At 40.8% G+C, this 19,258-nt stretch overlaps 2 protein-coding genes across 2 annotated transcripts in view; one reads left to right on the forward strand and one right to left on the reverse strand.

The window, feature by feature from the left end:
- Positions 1–7,889: 7,889 nt before the first annotated feature.
- LOC307241857 (transcription and mRNA export factor ENY2-2) lies at positions 7,890–9,977 on the reverse strand. The gene is made up of 4 exons (XM_080016103.1): positions 9,755–9,977; positions 9,384–9,454; positions 8,625–8,699; positions 7,890–8,167 (listed from the first exon to the last, which is right to left on the reverse strand). The coding sequence occupies exons 1-4, from the start codon at positions 9,820–9,822 to the stop codon at positions 8,091–8,093; spliced, it is 291 nt and encodes a 96-aa protein (XP_079872229.1). The 5' UTR covers positions 9,823–9,977; the 3' UTR covers positions 7,890–8,090.
- A 425-nt stretch (positions 9,978–10,402) lies between these two features.
- The window catches only part of nudcd1 (NudC domain containing 1), a 50,022-nt gene continuing 41,166 nt past the window's right edge, over positions 10,403–19,258 (forward strand). The window contains exons 1-4 of the mRNA XM_079999409.1: positions 10,403–10,577; positions 11,122–11,276; positions 13,959–14,144; positions 14,770–14,953. Coding sequence (XP_079855535.1) covers positions 10,466–10,577; positions 11,122–11,276; positions 13,959–14,144; positions 14,770–14,953 — 637 coding nt within the window. The 5' untranslated portion in view covers positions 10,403–10,465. The remainder of the gene's footprint in view (positions 10,578–11,121; positions 11,277–13,958; positions 14,145–14,769; positions 14,954–19,258) is intronic.

Raw genomic sequence — 19,258 nt, forward strand, 5'->3', positions numbered from 1 at the left:
TCAGAGTTTCAAGATCCTTAATCTGTCATATCTTCCAAACTGGGTCCAAACTGGGTCCAAACTTATCTGTATGATAACATGTCAATGGGAATACTATATCATTATGTATCAGTATATACATGTATTTGAGAAAAGCTCAACTTAACTACTTTGACTGGTGCAGGCTGACAGACAAGTCAAATCTGTATTTATTTCATTATTTAAACCATATTAATATTTTATTTGATTAAATATTTTTTTCGTTCTGTAGGAAGATTTAGGATGAACGTGTGAGAGCTTATGCCTTCGGAAAAACTGCTTATCTTTCTTTTATTTTTAATACAGTCTGTTTCACTGACCAACATATTAACTTATTAAGCATCCGATGCACTGATTAGATGGTTTTTCTGCTTTATTATTATTATTATTATTTTTTTTTTGTGGCTTGCAACATTGTTTTAGCTGCAGGAACACTGTTTTCCATGGACTTTTCAGAGGCCTCTGCATCCCATCGGTTCTCTGGTCTTTGGACACTCTGAAGGCCCCCCGCGCGGAGTTAGGGTGTATCAGCTTATTTTTAGGATGTGAGGGGCCGTTTATTAAAAAACAGTGAAGGGTGTTGAAGGATAAAGTGTAGCGGCTTGTATAGTGGGTGAATGTGCTATGGTTTATCCAACTGCCTCACACAGTATCTTTAACGTCTGATGTCGCTCGGAGCTGATCTACTGTCGCTGCTGGCTCATCAAAAAGTTAACGGTGTATATTGTTTTTTTTGTTGTTGTTTTTTTTACATGTGAATACTCAACGTCACTTTATTGAACGACAAAATTCTGACACGTTGTACCTGATGTATTTATTTCTTTTCTAATATTTTTTAACCACACACCATGTCTCTGACTTACCATTGACAATGTGGAACCGTATCAAATGTGCAGTGTGGTTTGAATGTGGCTTAAAATGTAATCCATTTGATATGCTGTTCCATCAACTCCGTCTTCGTCGTGGGCGGTTGATTTTAATTTTATTTCTTTTTGCATATCTTCCCAAGATCAATTCATATAAATGAGTTTGTCCCAGCTCGAGACGCCGATAGGAATCGATTCGGCTTCAGCGTGTGGTTGTTGTGTCACAGGACGGGTCATCCTTTTCCGATCAGAGCTCCAAAAAAAACCCAACAAAACAAATGGAAGACGCTGGATCCTGGATTGAATGCTTTTTCCTCTGGGAATTACAGGACACAGGAACTGCGTACCATGTGCTTCTGTACTGTGCTCTGTATTTCACACCGAGGACATCTGTGGAATAACCCCCCCCCCCCGTGTGATCTCGCCCCACCTCGCTGATCGAAATCTCTGTCTCTCCCTCTCAAACTTAAACAATGTTAAAAACTCCAACTTCTATAGCATAGTCAATGGATATGTGCGTGTGCTGTTTGAAACTACGCTACACAGGGAAGCGTCCACATTTGGTTCTAGACTACTGTATGTGTTTGCCTGTCTGCTGTTTTAAAAGTGTAATACTAAAATGTGTAAAACTTCCGTTTGCGGGTTGCCTGTCAGTTCTGTCCACACTTACAGGATGTACAGTGATCATGTGCAATGCACAACAATAAAAACGTGGAAAGAAAACATACAATAGGCGAGCGGCGACCTTCAGAGCTGTCTGATGGGTGCTTTCATTGGCTGTGACACGTCTGTTCTGTAAAGTCGTGTCCTAAAAAAGCTTTGTTGAAAGTTTAGAAAGACTCGTGGGTTCAGACACCGAGTTTCAGTGATGGATTGCACAACAGACATCACTTTCACAGGGAGTAATCAAAAAACACTGGGTATCTATCCTTAGCAATGGCTGTTGTCAGATGTCAGTGTTGAAAGGAACACTAACCCATCCCCAGAGCCGCTGTGCTGATGCACTTGCAGTAGGAGAGTCAACGGAGATGGGTGGAGGTCAGGACATCGTCACTGGATGGGCTGACAAATGCATTCCGGAATGAAATTATAAAGCTGTACCATACACATGCATGTAGGTACACACACGCACAGACACACATCCCTGTATTACACTTAATTGACTCTGGTCAAAGATCTGTTGAGAAAATCCAGAAAGGTATAGATATGATATATACTGTATGATGATTGTTATTGAATTCATTCTTGTATGTGATTAAGTCACTTGTTATCAAGGACAACCAATACTAAGTCTAGGAACAAAAAAAAACAAAAAACACAAGAAGGTTGAAAGTACTGCAAACATTTACTATATATTTCATATTAGTCACTGCTGAATTCCATTGACATGAGAGCCAGTTGATTTCTACCCTCCCCATCCTTCACTTTCTTGAATGTGCACTTCCCATTGTGTCCCTTATTATGTCAACGTTTAGTTGAGTTGAAGCGGTCTGCATTTAATATGTGCTCAAAATGCACCTGCTGTGTTCCAGGAACGGCAAAAATGGTCCGAAATAAATGCGCTCTCCAGGTTGCCCCCGTACATCAATACACATTACACAACGCATGGTTGTCCCCCCTTCCATCTGAGCCTGTGAGTAACCCTAGATCAACCCTAACCTCTCCCCCTGACTCTTCAATCCAGTTCCTTGCCTCAATCCCCTTCCCCCAATCCCTAACCTGAACCAACTAATTATAACTTCTTTGTGTACTCTGCTCACGTCACGTGGCGTCCGTTATGGACCCTTGAATTTTGGTTATGGTCAGGCTCATTATATTCTCAAGGGCACATGTGGAGAACCAAAAATAGGGATCATTTGGGAAGTGATGTTTGTGTTTATAAGAAGAAAAACCTCCCATTTTCTGTAATTGAACATTATTTAATTATTCAATGATTAAGAAACTAGTAGGAACAATTTAAACTGTTGCTATGCAATATGTTTATTAGATCCCCTATTGAAATTGCTTGCGTAAAATTCTCTGAATTCTTCGGGTTAAAACTATTTGAAACAGAACAAGGGCATCAGTTACGAACAGGGTTCACGTGTCGTTTGAACTGGTATGTCACAAACATCTCGTGGTTCAACTTTCATCCAAAAGGATCCACATACAGGGCAGAAATGAGTGAAAAAAAACGACAATTTGACCCAAATCACAGATACGGTCTAAGTCATCAAATGCCAAAGTATCTCCAACAGGGCTCAAAGTATCTGAAACACAACAACCACAGAAGTTACAAACACGGTTGAGGTGTCGTTTGAACGGGTATGTCACAAACATCTTGTGGGTTAAGTTTCATCCAAATCGATCCACGTATGGAGCAGAAATTAGTGAAAAAACGACCAAATTGAACCCAATTGTTCAGGTGGTCGTGCTTGACCGACACACCATTGTTCAACAAAAGAAACAAGATGAGATTTACAGTAAGACGCTTTATGACGTCATCATACTATTTACTATAAATGTGCAGGTTCTGATTCAGAATGTACATTGGCACCGTGTCCAGTGTGCGGCGTAGACTGTCACTCTGTAGTGGTTAGAGATTACAAACTAGGCATGATTTACAAGCATGGGCCGTACAAAATTGCAGCTGCGATGGAAAATAACGATGGAACCGTAATAATATCTTTTACAGACATCTGTACCTTTATTTTTAATTAGGCTCTAAAACCAAGCACCTGTTGTTGTGTTGGGGTAGTGAATTAAGAGGAGAGGAATTGTGTTTTTCTTTACTGTGTCCTTACCTGCAAACAACACGTTTCTTCCTCCTCCTCAGGATGTTTGGGTGGTGGAAATCCGCTTTGGATAGACTTTTATTTTCATTTTCTGTGTTACGTGTTTCTTTATTTCTTTGAAGCAATGCGGAATTGCTTGTTGGTTGAAGGATTTTTGTTTAAGATATGGCCTGGGAACCCTCCCCTGTTGATAAAGCAGGGGTTGGGTTCAACAGGGGACACAGGCTTGGTTCCAACACAGTATTTGGCGGCAGACACAATGATGGAGAGGATTTAATAAAGGGTTGCCATTTGTCTCCCGCTTCCAACAATCTTATCCTTTATGCCAACCACAGCTACAGTACACACACACGCACACAATACAGACACGTTCACACAAACACACCCACCCATGGCATGCTAGTTAAGTGGAAGGCCAAAGGTGCAAATAACGTGTCGGAAATAACGTGTTAACGTGTCAAAAAACAATGTGTTATGGTGTCACCTTTTAAGGCGTTAACACTGAGTTATTTATTTTTTTCTTTTGTCATTTGACGTCATCGATGACGTTAATGCGTCAAAAAAAGGCACACGTCAACGTGTCGTGTAAAGCCTCCCAGCCGGGTTGTTCCATTCTTCTCTCATAGGGGTGATAGAAAGGACGTCTGAGGAACAGTTATTTCCTCTATTCCATTCTTCCTGCCATTTCTTATACTTTTAACCTCAGCCTTGTCATATTTTACTTCATTTCTTAATTCTGAATCATGTTTGAGCTTCTGTATGTCAAGTACAATGGCTCGCCTGGTATCTGACTCTCTATTTAAAACTTGTTACCATACCTTATTTCTAGTTTTCCCCTTTTGTATATTTATCTGACAGCTCATTTCCATCCACACAAATGTGCAGCCAGCCACATGGATTTCATTTCTATTCCTGCCTCTTCATTCTGAAAATTGTTTGAACTGCGTCAAGATGTAATGTCTTGTACCTGACTATATGTATTTAATACTTGTTAGTGCAATTGGTTCATCATCTTCTTCCCAGCTTAGAACTAGTAGAACAGCTTTTGGCTGTTGCTGTTCCCGGCCACTGTAGCCACAAGTCAAAATATGAAGTTACGGCACACATAAAGCGCTTCTAGTCCAACTTTATCATGATGCTGTGTATCCCATTCAACATCAAAAACAATCATTTCCAAATCTGTGTGCTTGTAATGTCCCTAGGCGTCACTACGCACATTCCCATTGCAAGAAGATTGCCTCAGAGCAAGAAGGTCTTGGGTTCGATTCCCGCCTGGGGCGCTGTTGGCACCGTGCTCCGTGGGGGGTATCTCCCAAATAGGAGCCTTTCTGTGTGGAGTTTGCATGTTCTCCCCGTGCTCACATGGGGTTTCCTCCACCTAACGTCAGTCCGGACCCCCACCAAAAACATGCACCCATCATCGTCTGACCAGTGATGGACACTCATCACCAGGTCCCCGGGCGCCTCCACGAATGCTGCCCACTGCTCCTGGCTGCCCCCCCGGAGGAAGGAGACAAGCCAGGATGGGGAAAATTCAGAGGCCTCATTTCACCAGCCACCATTCAAAAGCATGTGCGTGTGTGTGCGTGCATGTGTTGTAGCGTGGTGTGTTGTGTGATAATTAAAGATTCTTCTTCATTCACAGGTTTCTTCCATCAATTGGTGATCCTGTAAAATTGTGGTTTGTAGTTAGAAGGGGGATACATATGCATGCCAATATTTCTTGAGAGGAAAAGGAAATCAGATTTTCTTTAAATAAGTTGTGTTGTTCCCTATTTCTTGGGACTCATTGAGATTTTACAGATGAGGTAAATGATGACAGGCGGTGCAGCGCTCTACTCAACAATGTTATGGAGATATTGACTGAGACTCTCGGCTTGAGGTATACAGTACAAAAACAAATCATGATGTTGCAGATGGGAGTGTCTCAGTGTGTGACATCAGCACGCTAGAACTATGGGAGGCCAAAAGCGCAAATGTTGCGTCAGCACGGCAAAAAAAACACGACGTGTTAAGACGTCAGTTTTTGAACGCGTCAGCGATGATGTCACAAGTCAAAAAACAACCAATCAGACTATTCTTGTACTCAATCATTTGCACGCGCACACACACACACACACACACACCTGTTGGTTGGGCAAAAGAGCATCAGATTTAAAAACCCCATCCACACACTCAGTCAGGAGGGGAGCCCTGTCATGACATGTTTCATCTGCTCCTGGCTAATTCCACCTCGCCTCATCTCTACAATAAACAGGTGTTATCAACCCCCCGTCGTCTGTGTCTCTGCGCTGGAGGTCCCTGCTCAGGTGCCAGATTCGCCACCATATGCCACCAAGTGGCATTTTCAAGGACCTCCGTTTTTTTTAAAACCTGATGCTCTTCAGCCCAACCAACGAGCATCAGGTGTGGCTGCTCAAGACATCCCATCCACCACATACCCCCCAACACCAAACTGAAGCCAGGAAGAATACCTGGTCGAAGTCTACCCCCCCCCCCCCCCCCTCCACCAAGCAGAGAACAAAAATGAAAATAAATGCTTTAAACAGACTCTGACACAGGGCTACTATACCTAAAAATGCATACTCTGACCTAAGGTTCCTATACCTTAAATTAATAAAACACCGGACTCTGAAACGGGGTTCCCATTCAAAAAAAAAAGTTAACAGGTCCCTTCCCAGAGGACCAGAGTTCCCCGGAGCAGCACGGTCGACCGGCCTCCTTCCACCATGGCACCGGCTGCTGGATGGTCCCGGCGATGCCTGCAGGGCGGAGAAGGTAGCTGCCAGCGGATACCTGTGGTGGTTGCTGCGCTGCTTCTCCCCCGGGCCGCCGCCGGACCTCCAGGTGCTGCTGCTGCCAGTCAGAAGAGGGTTGGTGCTGGGGCCGCCCGTTAAGACTGCTGGTGGCTCCAGGGCGTCTTCGGACGGCCCTTCCATGTCCCTTCCCTACCCAAGTGGCGTGCTCAGGGACCTCCGACACAGACAACGGGGGGGTCGATAACACCCGTTTATTGGCGAGATGGAATTAATTAGGAGCAGATGGAACATGACATGACAGAGGGCTTCCCTCCTGACAGAGTGTGGACGGGGTTTTTAAACCTGATGCTCTTGAGCCCAACCAACGAGCATCAGGTGGTCCAATGAAATGGACCAGAACTTGAAGAAAAAGTAATAGCTTGTGAAGTGGTAGTGCAAGTGCAGAGATTTAGGGACAAAACAGCACCAGGAGTATTATAGCTTATACAGTATATTTCAAATTCATTTTCAGTGCCACGTTGCGATAGCAGCAGGCATTTAGGACATTATGTGAAGGAGGTCCTTGATACCTTGAATTGGACTGACTGGTCCATTTCTTTGTAATGAAGTTGCTAAAGATATTTGAAGCATTTTGATATGAATAATATTGTGAAATATTATGGAAATACACCCACCGCTTACTGGACAATGTTTTACAATCAACCATAAATGCTGCTGTGAATGAGGAGCCCACATGCCCAAAATGAGGTATGTGATGTAAACGCAAGCAATCACTCAAATTATACTACAGCTATCGGAAGTAAACAAACCTTCAACGGAATTGGAGGCGGATGTGTGTTTCTGGATTTAGGAACGTATACTTTTCAAAAGAGTTAATACGAAGGTAACAAAAATGGTTGTATTGTCCAGTAGGTTTGGCGATTGATACTTTAAAGTGTCAGCATCATTACATTCGGGCTCAATTTTACCCTTCCAGCACTGCACCAAGCATTTAGCCATGGAATGGTTGTGTTCGATAATAACATACAGTATATCTATGTTTCAGTGTCTAAACAGGCTCCCAGTTTTTACTTTTACCATGTAAATCTCGTAAACCATTAAATAATCATATAAGATGTGTATTGGATAGTCTATGATAATGCGAGAAAAAAAAGAGAACGCTTCACATCAAACAATGTGCTGATCTTTTTTCCCCACAATTGATCACTGGGTGTCAGGTTTCGTGCACAGTAGTTCCTGTGCCTTTCTTATGTGCAAGAGACAATAGCATTTCTTTCTGTTCAAACTTAATTTTAGTACTAATCAGTCTTGTCAATCAGGGGGGGAAATTAACAATGTGAAATACTGGACACAGGGATAAATTGGCCTTGACCTACTCGTCAGAAGACAATAAGCAAATTCTCCCCAAAAAACTGGAAACCTCTCAACGATGTGAACGCAGCATTAGACACTGATAAATTGCAACAAGGCTGTACAACAAGATTGACCAAAAATAGCCGTTGTTTTATTTTTCCAAAACTGTTGAGTAACAACAAACTAAATCAATATCAAAACACATGGTAAAAAAAAAAAAGAAGAATAGCACTTTAGCGCTGCTCACAATGAGAACAAACATCTGCACTTCATTCTAATTATTGACTTGGAGCGGGTTAAAAAAATGTGTAGATTCAGTCTCACAAGGTTGCATGTTGAGCGAGAAACGCTCTGATTCTCTGCAGGAGTTCTTTCTTCACACTATCAGGTACAAGCGCTACGAAAGAGAGGAGAAAGGGTGATGAGGGAGTTAAAGACACTGTGTAGCAACATGCATGGCATGAACCAATCATTTTAAGCATACATTGTGATTTCAGAACTGCCACTGTCTATAGAGTTGACTAGGGCACGTTGTGCTATAGGTAGGATTAGAAAGGACATACGACCTAAATGAATATAGTCGTATGTATCAAATGGGATTTGTGGTTTTAATTGCTATAGATTATTATGGGCATTTCTAATGATGAACACATAAAATCTCCATTCTACTCCGCTCTAATAATCAATCAATACATTAAATATAAAACAATATTTTTTTATAAAAGTATTTGAAATTTGATTTATAATTGAAAGATTCACACCAAAAAATACATCTTCATAAGAAAAAGTGCTTAAAAATGATGACATAACACATCATGTAAATTTGAAAACGGTACGTGTTGACTTCACGTTACCTCTGCCTTTAGGTGTGACTTCCGTGACGAGGTCCTCCACTGTGACGTGCTCAAGCCCCTTTTCCCTGATCACGTCTGCGTAAAGGTTTTTTGGGGGGTGGGTTAATTTTAGAGCATAATGTTGTTCAAATATGTTTAAATGACTTTATTACATTTAATAATTGTAAATATTAAACCCTCATTTTGCATTTTGTTTTGTTTCAATGGGTCAAAAATATTTTCGAGTGATTAGGTGTGAAGTTGTTGTTATGCAGTGTCTCCGTCCAGTCATTTCCAATGTTTGGACTGGGGTTGAATAAATTGCCAACACACTGAAATACAATCTACATTGTATGAAAACTGCACTCATACTCCAACTAGCACGCTGGCTTAAGAGTTCTAAACTAACCAAAAGAAAAACAAAAAACAAACTAACTTAACCCAAATCCGCATTTAAGTTCCATTTTTTACGCGGCTTTGGTAGGCGGAAATTAAAATGTGTGTGTGTGTTTTGCCAGAGGTGGATCAAAAGTATAGATATTCGCTTTGAAATGTAGTGGAGTAAAAGCAAAAAAAATCTCCAAATCTGAATACACCAATATACAACAACACCGTTTGTTGTTCATTGATACGTGTTTTATAAGGTCAACAGATTTCTCTTTAGAGAGCCACCAAACCCATCCACAGCTCAGTAGTTTCATATCACACACACACACACACACACACACACACACACACACACACACACACACACACACACACACACACACACACGTGCACCTTTGCAGTGTGCTTTCAGCTGATCCTTCCACCCACATTCCACCAGCTTCGACCTGAGCAATTCTTTCAATCTGTGGAGATTGAAACATAAATGGGAGGACGTAAACATCTTGTTTCTGTGTCACCCCACTGAGCCCTTTCGAAGCAGCTGTATCTGGAGATAGATGAGATATTTTTCATTTAAATGCAATACAAATAAGAATGAACTTAAAACAGAAAAAAATGGCAGTAGACAACAAAACCTAAAAAAAAAAAAGAGAACAATAAACATCTGTATCAACGATTCACACTGTCAAAAATAGGCAGATGTGCACGTCCATGTCCATACACCATGTACTGTGTACAAAATGAAATGGGTACATATGTCTTACCGATCCCGTTCCCCCATCTCTATCAACTTGTGGTTTATCGCGGCCCTCATCTGTGAATCTTTGCTCATGGTCGATCTAAAAACAAATGGGGGAGAAAAAAAAACAAAACAAAACCAAAACAACAAACGATGGGAGCCACACGCAGCGCGGTGCGAGGCACAAAGTCAACGTCGTCCCACGACTCGTAACAGGCGACACCGCTTCGCGCAGCATCAGCTGGAGAACATGCGGTCCGCCACCCGGAACGCTCCGCCAGAAACACGGGGACGGCGCTGAACGGGTTCCGCTTCCCGAGCGCAGGAAAAATGCGTTCGAACGGCGAGCCTCGTGGGTGAACGCAGAAAAAGAAAACGTGCGTCTTAATTTTCTCTTTGGACGATATGTTACTGCCTTCAAACAATTTCCGAATTTGACTCACAAAAGGGGGCATGGAAAAATGCAACAGCGATATAACATGTACATTAAAGTATTAAAATATGGAACTATTAAAGTTGGAATTTGGTCGAAGAACTATAATAACAATTACCTGTGAAGTAGTTCTTTATTTTTTTTTTAGGCAAAAAAAAAAAATCAAAACCGCTTTTTCTCCAACCCTCTTTCTGGGTCCGTTTCTTAAATCGTTACGTGTGCCACAAGCAGGAAGCACATGCCGCACAGTGGCACACACTCACGTTTTCTCATTTTGAATGAGCCGCTTGTATTAATTAGGACATGGCTTCGAATTATTCCCTGAAGATCAACAGGGACCTTTTAGATCCCAACTTCGAGAGTTATAAATTGTCTCTGGACCCACTACCGACTTACAACGTGGAGCTGGAGGCGGGTGAGACGCCAAAGCTGATGTTATTAGCATAGCGTATTAGCATAACATTGACAAAAACAATATTATCACCCTTTGCTGTCAAACATCCACCCAACCGGTTATGCTGTTTTATTCTAACTCTATCAATTTGGTTGCTGAAAGTCGGTAGTTTTCGTTGTGATAACCTTCCATTAGGTTGATAACTTTTGCATAGTAAAACTAACTCACTCTGCAAGTTAGAAGGCCTATTTCAGGACGAGCTCTGTGTAGCACAGTGGTGGAAAAGCACATTTTATAGTATTTGGCAAGTATATTGTGAAAACATTAGGTATGTTCACTACAACTTTAGTAGCAATGCCAATGTTGTACTTTAACTTTTACTAGGTTGATTTTGTGTCAGGTCATTTAAACGTCTAAATAAGTAAATGGTCTGAGTACTTCCTCCACCACAGGTATAGAATAAGGCAAGGCCCAACACAAATGCATATGAACACCATAACACCTCTTTTGTTTTGATCATGGTTTCTATCTTTTTCTTTTCATCCCCTCTTCATGTTTGCCACAGCTGTGGAGGAGGTGAGGTTGAAGGACAGTCAATACACCCTGGAACATGTGCGTGCTTTTGGAATGTTCAATTACCTCCACTTGGATCGCTGGTATGAAGACAGTGTGTTCTTTGTGGATTGCAAAGGACGAGTTCTCAATCTCACCGTCACTTTGGTAGGTAGGAAACTCTTACAGTGCAGTAACAAAGTGCTTGTACTTAGTTACTTTCCACCACGATTTGTAGCCCTCACCTGCCCTGTCTGGCCGTCCTTGTCATTTTAAATATGATAAAATATCAAATTATATCAATACGTCTGCTGTAGTTAGTATCTGCACATAGGTGCGTGACAAATAATCTCTAGAACTTGAACTTGAACTTGAACTTGCACCAACGAAGTTTGTTGGCGTTAAAAGTTATTTCAATTGTTCAAGTTTTATGCATTGTAGTAGTTCTTTACACCTGTAGGGGGCGACCAAGTCTCATTTAATTTCCATCAACATCCTGCAGAGGATGTCGGTAGATACATTCTCAAGTCTTAAATTACACCTAAGGCCTTGAAAGTCATTACTCTGAAATTTGAATTAATGAGATCTTAATTTCAACATTAACATTTCCATTTATTTTTTGTCAAGATTAGTCAAGTTCTTGTTCTTGTTTCCATGTTGTTGTATCTTGACAAAATATTTGTCTAAATCTGTGATTCAAGTTCTCACAAGTTGTGAATTATTTGATAGTTTTTATTGAAAGGTGGAGTTTGCTCTGATATCAGATATCATACAGCTCATGAACATACAATTCAATGTAATGAAATACACTGTGATGATATCATTATTAGCTCATTATGTAACAATTTACAAACATACTTGTCATAATACATTCTTCTGTATTGCCCATGATGTAATCAAACCCAACCCCTAACCCTAACCTTTGAGAAAAGGTGCCCAGATCTATGGCATCAGAAACATCCAGAACAGCTGGACAATAGCTCTTTCATCTCTGACTTCTTTCAAGTCTGCGATCCGCAGTCAACATTGACCGTGATTATGGATAATTGGTTTTCGCGTTGCCACTTTGATGGTCACTGCCACTAGATGTGAATGATAGTTATCAGACTATAATCCAAACCATTGGTTGGGATTAAAGTCTGATAACTATTGGCTTTCAGCAGCATCATTAAATCACTCTTTATGGAAATGCTTTAGTTCAGATTCTAATTACAATGATCACATGATAATTATCTTCCCTGGCAAGTTCTTTGTGTGTATTCGAAGGGAATCAGCAAAGGGCATTGTACACAGGCCAATTCACACACTGTGTGGAGCATTTTACAGCGAGGATGCCGGGAAAAATGATCCCAAAGGTGCATCACACATTATCCAAGTCGTAACGCACTGCACTGCTCTCCATGGCAACGGGGGGGTGGATCCCGGCCAGTCCTTTCAGTCCAAGCTTCTCCGTGCATTTAGTAATTGATGCTTGTGTGGTATCCTATCAATCTAATAAGGTTCAGGAGAAACAATAGAGAATCGCATGTGGAGGCCGGTCACAGAAGTACAGATGGGGTTTGTTAACTTTATTTCTCTTACTCTGACGGACATGTCTTGGCTCCATCCTTGCACTTCATTGATTGGACTTTCCTTATGGGGGAGGGGAAGGCAGAATAACATTTCTACCTTTCTTTTAAAATGTCAGCGCTGACAGCACATTAGAGGAGCTGGTTCAACATAAAGCACATGTACCTCTTCTCTTCCGTCTCAGTTCAAAGAGCGGCACCATTAAGTGCTTCTTTTTATTGTTTGAGTGTACGTAGGATTAGCTGGCCTGAGTATAAACAATATTAGCTCTGTTCCTTTTATTCATAACCTTTTATGGTATTGGTACAGGGTACAAGTGCGATCGTTAGAGCTGGGCAATATCTCTGTGTTGTATTGTCTCTTTTGTTATTAGATAGATAGAGAAAGATTGATACTTTATTTATTCCTGGAGGTAAATTGCAAGTTATAGCAGCAAACATAAAAAAAAATAGCCAATAATAGTAAAAACTGAATAATTTTGTGCAATAAACACATCAGTATGAACAGTTCACATTCTGATAAAAAAAAAAAAAAAAGTAGGAAATTTAATATACTTTATGTGTGTATATAATTGCATTTTGCTTTTGAATGGCCAGTGATAATTAGACCTTTTTATCTACACAGTTCTTACATTTTTAAGCTACATGACATCCCCATAAAAAATAAAGATCACAGTATCTTTGACCCAGTGTGACGACATAGGATGGCTAATGATTCTGTCTTGCAATGTACAATCTAAAGGTGTTTCTCTGTTTCTTAAAATATGTAGTCATATTTTGATAATTTAAATAATATAACACTACACTACTACTGTTTAACATCCCTATGCATCATAAAAACAGTAAATGATAATAATAATAATGATAATAATAATGATTATAAATAAATTATATACTGACGATATAACAAATATAAACATGAATTATAATAGAACTGTCTTTTGGATATTTCTAGTAAGTTCAGGAAAATTACAAAACCATTTTTTAAAAGTGCCTTTAAAACCAGCATAATACAGTGTTTAAGCTCCATTATCATATTAAATCTCTCAAGTCCCAAACAATATTTGGTCTTATATCATGATAGTGTATTATTTATATATGGCCAATTCCAATCTGAGAATGGCATTCCATGTCTCTGATTTCATCCAAGTGGTCGATGAGTAGTGAAAATAAATGAGCCTAAATCATATATATGTATTTCTGGAATCCCTGTAATTATTTTATCTCTTATTTCTTGTATCTACCACTTGCTGATGTATGCGCCCCTTTTTTACGGTTCCAGGACACGGCCCTCGGGAAACCTCGAGAGGTGTTCCATATGACCCCTGACCCCAGGGAAGATGGGGACCGTCTGTGTGCCTCCCTCAGCCTCACCTCCTCAACCTGGGCGGCGCTCTCCGATGGCACTGGTCGGCTCTACCTGCTTCGCACCAGCAAGAGGGGGGAGAGCTCCAGCAGCCAGTGGGAGGTAAGCATTACAGCTAATTCCACAGAACCCCACGTCTCCAGCTTATCGTCCTTTCCTGAATTTGAAGTTGTGAAAATAATTCTGAAGTGATCAATAAAGGAAAATTCCACTCATTGGGTAGGGTTTGACCAGAGAATGATGTCTTGTCCGGAGAGAGGTCTAAGGGTTGAGGTATATGTCATTTTAGCAAATGTATTTTGAGAAAGGGAGACTTGAAGGAAAATACACCTAAAACATATTTTTCGATAAGTGCCGGCGACCACGATTGCCTCCTTTACTAAATACATAATCATAATGAATTATGTTTCAATCTGTTAAACGAGATTCATGTGAGATGGATGTTAGATAGGCGTTTTTATCCAGACAATAGTTGTGTAAACCAGCAACAGTTGCTGGTGAACCACATTTCATTGAGTCAGTTAAATATCTGCGGTAAAATTCAGCTAAATAGGATAATTTATTCCTTTTTTCAATGGTTCTCTTGATAATAACCATTATGGGCTTCATTATCTTTGTCTGTTGCATGTACTTTAACCTCACTGCTGTTCCGTCTTCAAAATAACAAAAAATGTGAATAGAAATTTCCCTCATATTTTGCTATTTTATTCATTGTCTTTGCCTTTAGCCCCTGTTTGATGAAGAAATGGGGGAGCCCTTCATCATCCTGCACAGCCTCTCACACATCCAGGCAGAGGTCCACACTGTGGAGGTCCTGCTGCTCCGCATCCAGAAGGACACAGAGGAAAGTAAAGGGAGCGGATACTCTGTGTCTCTGGAGTGGATTACTGTCACCAGCTCAGCAGCACAGGGTGAGCGGGGCACCGGCCAAATTAATTGATAATTAAAATGGTAATCCAGGAGATTATTTTGTTTTAAAAACTGCCATCTTTGATGTAATCGACCCAAGACAATCCCATGGATTTACACTTTAAATTTGAATTAATATGCAGTTATTATAATAATAATAATAATAATAATTATTATTATTATAACTAATTATTTTTTATTATTTATTAATTATATAACACAAATGTTATTGATATCCACCAGATCATGGGGGTCATTGTTAATTAGGTCTTACTGGGAAGTTAAACAGTTGTGTTCTGCCATGAATTGAATTGAATTATTTCCTTCGAGGAGAGATAAGTGCACATTGGCACTGTGAATCCTCATCACCTTCACTGGCGTTTACTATGACTGAACCTCAGACCAATGACTAAAAGAAGCCAGACTGATACGTTTCAGGGTTCCCCTTTCATTTCACAGCAGTTGAATCTTCTTTTGTCGTCCACACATTTTTCCGTCAAATTAGGATGATGGAGTGTTCTCTTTGCATTACATTTTAGACGGCTGTTATCAGTCAACCAGGTCTGAATAGTGCTGTTTATTGACTGTTTGGCATTTAAATGAGATGTGAGTTCAGTCCAGTATCGCCTCGAAGCACTGCTAAATCAGTAATAACGTTTTCCCGATATACAGTCAGTTTGATTTACACTTCTGAACAGGAAAGGTTCATTACCCATGCTGCAAAAGTAAAATATTAATTTTCTTCAAATTTATTCATATATATATATATATATATATATATACACACACACACACACACACACACACAGCGAGGAAATAAGTATTGAACTGCAACATTTTTCTCACTAAATATATTTCTGAGGGGGCCATTGACATGAAATTTTCACCAGGTGTTGGTAACAACCCAAGTAATCAACACATACAAAGAAATCAAAACATATATGTCCATAAATTACGTTATGTGTAATAAAGTGGAAAGGAACGACCAGCTGAAATCTGTCAGTATTTAGGTAGCAATCCTGCCCCCTATCAGTGGGAATGAATATCAGCTGAGTTCGTCCTAATTGATGGCCTAATGATAAAAAGGTTTCTCATTACCATGGTGTCACACAAGAAGCATCTCATGATGGGCAAAACCAAAGCTCTCTCAAGACCTTTGCAACCTTATTGTTGCAAAACATGCTGATGGCATTGGTTACAGACGTATTTCTAAACTTCTGAATGTTCCAGTGAGCACCATCGGGGCCGTTATCTCGAAGTGGAAAGAACATAATTTCACCATCGACCGGCCACGACCAGGTGCTCCTCACAAGATATCTGATGGAGGAGTCAAAAGAATAATTTGAAGTTTTGTCCAAGAACCGAGGACCACTTGCAGAGAGCTTCAGAAAGACCTGGAATTAGCAAGTACAGTTGCTTCAAAGAAAACAATAAGTAATGCACTCAACCGCCATGGCCTCTATGCACGCTCACCGCGCAAGACATTACATTACATTTTGTCATTTAGCAGACGCTTTTATCCAAAGCGACTTACAATTATTCAAACACCGACGGACGCAGCCATCAGGAGCAATGAGGGGTTAAGTGTCTTGCTCAAGGACACTGCAGCATGCTAGCAGGAGGAGCCTGGGATCGAACCAGCAACCTTTAGATTACTAGACGACCAGCTCTACCTCCTGAGCTACCATCCCCGGTTTGACACCATGTTTGGAGGAGAAATGGCACTGCACATCACCCTAAAAACACCATACCAACAGTGAAGTTTGGAGGTGGAAACATCATGGTGCGGGGCTGTTTTTCAGCATATGGTACTTGCAGATTTCACATAATTGAAGGAAGGATGAATGGAGAAATGTACCGAGACATTCTTGATAAGAATCTGCTGCCATCTGCCAGGATGCTGAAGATGAAACAAGGGTGGACATTTCAGTAGGACAATGATCCCAAACACATGGCCAAGGAAACTCTCCATTGGTTTCAGAGAAAGAAAATAAAGCTTCGGGAATGGCCCTGACTTGAATCCAATAGAATATCTATGGAAAGAACTGAAGATCAGAGTTCATAGAAGAGGCCCCCGGAACCTTCAAGATTTGAAGACAGTTTGTGTGGAAGAATGGGCAAAAATCACACCTGAGCAATGCATGCGACTAGTTTCTTCATACAGGAGGCTGTTGACGTGTTAAATACTTATTTCCCCCGCTGTGTGTGTATATACTGTGTGTGTGTGTATATGTGTATATGTGTGTGTATATATATATATATATATATATATATATATATATATATATATATATATACTGTACTACTCACAAAAAGTTGGGGATATTTGACTTTCAGGTGAAATTTATGGAAAATGTAAAAGTTCACGCTACAGGGATATATCATGAAAGTAGGGCATTTAAGTAGACGCATGCAATGGCAATTTCCTCATCTCAAACAATTGATTGAAACAAAAGCCAACAACAGTGGTGGGTATACCACAACAAAAAATGTCAATGTCTCAATAACTTGTCATGTGCCCTTGAGCATCAATTACAGCTTGACAACCACGTCTCATGCTGTTCATAAGTCGTGAGGCATGGCACCCCACTCTTCTTGAAGGGCGGCCCTCAGGTCATTGAGGTTCTGGGGTACAGAGTTACGAGCCTCTACACGGCGACTCAGCTGATCCCATAGGTTTTCTATGGGATTCAGGTCTGGAGAAAGTGCAGGCCACTCCATTTGAGGTACCCCAGTCTCCAGCAGCCTTCCCTAATGATGGGTTGGAGCATTGTCGTCCATGAAGATTAAATTAGGCCTGTGTTGTTCATGCAGGGGCACAATGACTGGATGAAGGATGTCATTCAGGTAGTATGGCCTTGTCACTGTACCATTCACTAAGTGTAGGGCAGTTCTGTATTGACTAGACACACCTGCCCACACTGTAACACCACCACCACCAAAGGCTCGTCTGGTGACAACAGTGGCTGATGCATAGCGCTCGCCTTGACGTCTCCAACTTTAAATGCTCCCTGGCTCATACAAGAGGATGATGCCTGTGCCTGGTGGTGTGGTCAGGTACCCTTGCAGCTCGTCTAGCAGGCAGACCACGCTGATGTAAACGGTTTCGAATGGTCTGACGTGACACTTGCGTGCCTCTCACCTCCCTTAAATGTGCCTGGAGTTGAGTGGCATTCATCATCCGGTTCCGCAGGGCACTGTTCACAATGAAGGGGTCATCAGTGTGGGATGTGGCCAAAGGACGTCCACTTCTATGCCTTTCTGTGACTCTTCCAGTCTCTCTGTATCTCTGTTGCAACCTGCTGATGACACTCTGTGACACTCTAAGCTCAGTGGCCACTTCCCTCTGAGAACATCCTGTTTGAAGCCTCGCAATGACGAGGTCCTGTTGATCAGCTGTTAGGTGTCGTCTTGGTCTCATGATGTCAAAATGTGAACAGCATGATGAAGAGAAATGTTTAAATACCAATTCTAATTGAACCAGGAAATGTATTGGTCGATTCATGGATCAAACACCTGTTGTGAATTTTGTCGTTCAGCTCCTTGTGAGAGAACAGCAAGTTGTGCAAAAAGTACTGAAACATTGAACAGTTGGACATGTGCATTCAAAAGTTTAGAGAAGGTCAAATTAAGTTAACCTGTAAAGGTTATAGTGCATTTTATGTTCATCCTGAAATTTCACCTGAAAGCCAAATATCCCTAACTTTTTGTGAGTAGCACATATATATATATATATATATATAAATGAGAATCGCTTTTGATTTCTGGGACCTGGGAAGGGTCCTGCTGCATCATCTCAGTGTACTTTCATTGTAATCCATGAGAATTACATCTTTGGAGATCTTGTTTGAATGAATGCATCCATTGTTTAATGGAAAAAAACAAGTAACCGGTTCTCTCACATCACAAGATTGCAAAAAACACTGGACTACCAGATGGTACTTTGTAAGCGTTTGGCACATAAAAGCAATCAAACAACAAATTTCCAACAAGTATCACAGAGACTTATCACCGAAGAACGGGATTTCTCTGGGTTTGACGTACATGGGCCAGACATGGCCGTCAAACAGACCGGGCGGGTCTGGCATAGTGTAGTTCCTTGAGCACCTCCTCTTTTTGCATTCCTCATGGGATGGAAATAAAATCGCATTGGTTCAGTACGTCGATCAAAGGTCTGTAGGTGTAAAGCAGAAACTTTTAGAGTGAAAAATGGCATTACTGAAACGAAAAATAATTCTAAGAATTAACTACAAATACTTTTCACCAAAATTTGATCTTGCGGTGTTCTGTTGAAGAGCTCATTGTTC

This window comes from Zeus faber (genome assembly GCF_960531495.2).
Source record: "Zeus faber genome assembly, chromosome: 1".
Classification (NCBI taxonomy): Eukaryota; Metazoa; Chordata; class Actinopteri; order Zeiformes; family Zeidae; genus Zeus; species Zeus faber.

Excerpts from the sequence above, each read along its gene's own strand:
- LOC307241857 (XM_080016103.1), bottom strand. The coding sequence starts at position 9,822 with ATGAGCAAAGATTCACAGATGAGGGCCGCGATAAACCACAAGTTGATA. Across the intron at positions 9,455-9,754 it reads GAGATGGGGGAACGGGATCG|ATTGAAAGAATTGCTCAGGT; the intron begins GTAAGACATATG and ends CAATCTCCACAG. Across the intron at positions 8,700-9,383 it reads GCTGAAAGCACACTGCAAAG|ACGTGATCAGGGAAAAGGGG; the intron begins GTGCACGTGTGT and ends ACCTTTACGCAG.